General features: G+C 40.7%; 1 protein-coding gene across 1 annotated transcript; it reads right to left on the bottom strand.

Moving 5' to 3' along the window:
• Positions 1 to 466: 466 nt before the first annotated feature.
• On the bottom strand, positions 467 to 1,453 carry LOC132862568 (neuropeptides B/W receptor type 2). The gene has a single exon (XM_060894637.1). It carries the CDS (start codon positions 1,451 to 1,453, stop codon positions 467 to 469), a length of 987 nt encoding a protein of 328 aa, XP_060750620.1.
• Between the last annotated feature and the right edge of the window lie 808 nt (positions 1,454 to 2,261).

The raw sequence follows: 2,261 nt of genomic DNA, 5'->3' as shown, positions 1-2,261 counted from the left end.
ATACTATACAAACAGATTGTAAGATTGAGAGTTATCTCATAACAACAGATGGAAACATCCTTTGAATCGTCTCTGAGTTTTAGCATAATTAGTCACTTATTTTAACATTTCCGGAAAATTGGCTATGCAACATATATTACAAGCATACACTCATCAGAACAGTTACTAAACATTTTCAATGTACTTTTAAAGGACATAGTGTGTATAGCTGTTGCTTTGGGACACTTTTACAGACACATTGTTGTGTATTTGCACTTCAGGTAGTCCTGTGTGCCGTTCTGCTGTATTGTTATGTGTCACACCATAGTCCTGAAAAAAAATGACGGAGGATGGAATAAAACCCCACTTGACCTGGCCTATTGCTATCTCAAAATGTTGTTCCTTATGATAGGGCTACCTTTATTTTGATCCAGCTTTGCTCTTGAAATTGACCTTATGCGCTTAGATTCTTGGTCCTTTGCACAGATCAACACTCCAGCATTTTCTTAAAGGCTTTTCTGAAACTGTCATCCAGGAAGGCATAAAGAAATGGGTTAAGGCAGGAGTTAGCATAGCTTAAGCCTGTGATGAAGTAGGAGATTCCAATAACCAGTGGAGTTGTTGGCAGGTCTGTGGTCAGGGCCACCACCGTGCTTAAGTGAAATGGTGTCCAACAGAACAGACACACCGCAAGCACCACAAAGACCATAACTGTCACCTTCTTCTTGGCTTTATCCAATGCCTTGCCATTGGAAATTAGATGTGTATGCCTCAACTTGTAGAGCATTAGACTATATAAGACACAAATTGTTGACACAGGAAAGATAAAGCTGAAGACCAGGGTGTAGATCCGGCTGGCTTTGAACCAGACGCTCTCAGGGCTAGGGAAGCTTAACACACAGCTCTTCCTGCTCTCAGCATCATCTGGACTCACGTAAATGCCAGCAAAGTAGGTAAATGGTGCCACAATGAGGACAACAAGTGCCCACACACACACACTGACAATTTTTGCAAACCTGTATGTGCGATGGGGCATCCGCTTGGACTGCAGTGTGGAAATCACTACCAGGTAGCGGTCGGCGCTCATCACTGTAAGAAAAAAGATGCTGGAGAAGATGTTGTAGTGGTCTATTGAGAGGATCACTTTGCAAAGAAGCTCACCAAAGGGCCAATAATTCAGCAGGTGCTCTGCAATATTGATAGGTAATACCAGTGTGAAAAGGTCATCAGCAATAGCCAAGTTCAGGATAAAAAAGTTGGTGACGGTCTTCATTTTCGGGGCTTTCAGAATGACATAGATGACAGCAGTGTTGCCAGTGAGTCCTACAGCACAGATGACTGAGTAAACCACTGGCAGCCAGATGTAGAAATCTGGGTATAATATCCACGGTGGAGACATGCCGCAGTTAGGTTGTGAATAGTTACTTGAGTTACATGGAGATTGATTACTCCCAGAAATTGATACGTTATCCATTTTCTTTTCTTCAGGGAAGAGTAAAACCCACAACAGATATCCAGCTTTTTAGAGTTTTTTCTTTTCCCCCAAACGAATTAGTTTGATTTCAAAAACGTCTTTTGGATCATCCCAATTTTAGAAAAAGTCACAAATGAGCCAAAAAACCCCATAACTGAAACTGTGGTAATGAATATTCCTCAACTATTCAAAGGAATGTAAATGCTGTAAATGCAAAGGAAACTTCAACTGCACTGTAAGAAAGAAAGAAAGAAAGAAAGAAAGAAAGAAAGAAAGAAAGAAAGAAAGAAAGAAAGAAAGAAAGATTCACGTAACATTCAAATCTGCTTACTCTATATGGTGTATCAAGAAAAATGAAACTCGAACAAAATACTCAAATTACGCACAATGGGTAATTAAGACTCTCCTTTTTTGCGCACTTGACTCAGTAGTATAGTCGGAAAATAAGCTTACCTGTAGATGTTCATACATGCAAGTCACAGCAGCTTTGGTGGATTAACAGTGTGGAAGAGGTGTTAAGTATGAAAAGCAGTTTTAATCATGGTGGGAGGGAAAGAGCGTGATGTAAGCTGCAGGAGCGATGCGTGTTCATACCGCCGCATTATAAAAGATTAGTCTACGCGATAGCGCTGCTGTGCTTCTATTAAAGTCGAGCAGCACCGTTGAACGCAATATCCTCCAGGCTCAGTGGAAATAATCGATTTCAGCAATCCACATGTTTTTGTGCTATTTCAGCGAACGAAAATGTCAAACCTCTTGAGAAGTCTACAGTTTGTCCCCTGTTTCCTAATTTCCGCTTTATCTTCTG

The sequence above is a fragment of the Tachysurus vachellii genome, chromosome 19, assembly GCF_030014155.1.
Source record: "Tachysurus vachellii isolate PV-2020 chromosome 19, HZAU_Pvac_v1, whole genome shotgun sequence".
Taxonomy (NCBI): Eukaryota; Metazoa; Chordata; class Actinopteri; order Siluriformes; family Bagridae; genus Tachysurus; species Tachysurus vachellii.
This window is presented reverse-complemented; position numbering and strand designations above follow the sequence as displayed.

What these genes read in the sequence shown, in the direction of transcription:
- LOC132862568 (XM_060894637.1), bottom strand. Translation starts at nt 1,453, where the DNA reads ATGGATAACGTATCAATTTCTGGGAGTAATCAATCTCCATGTAACTCA.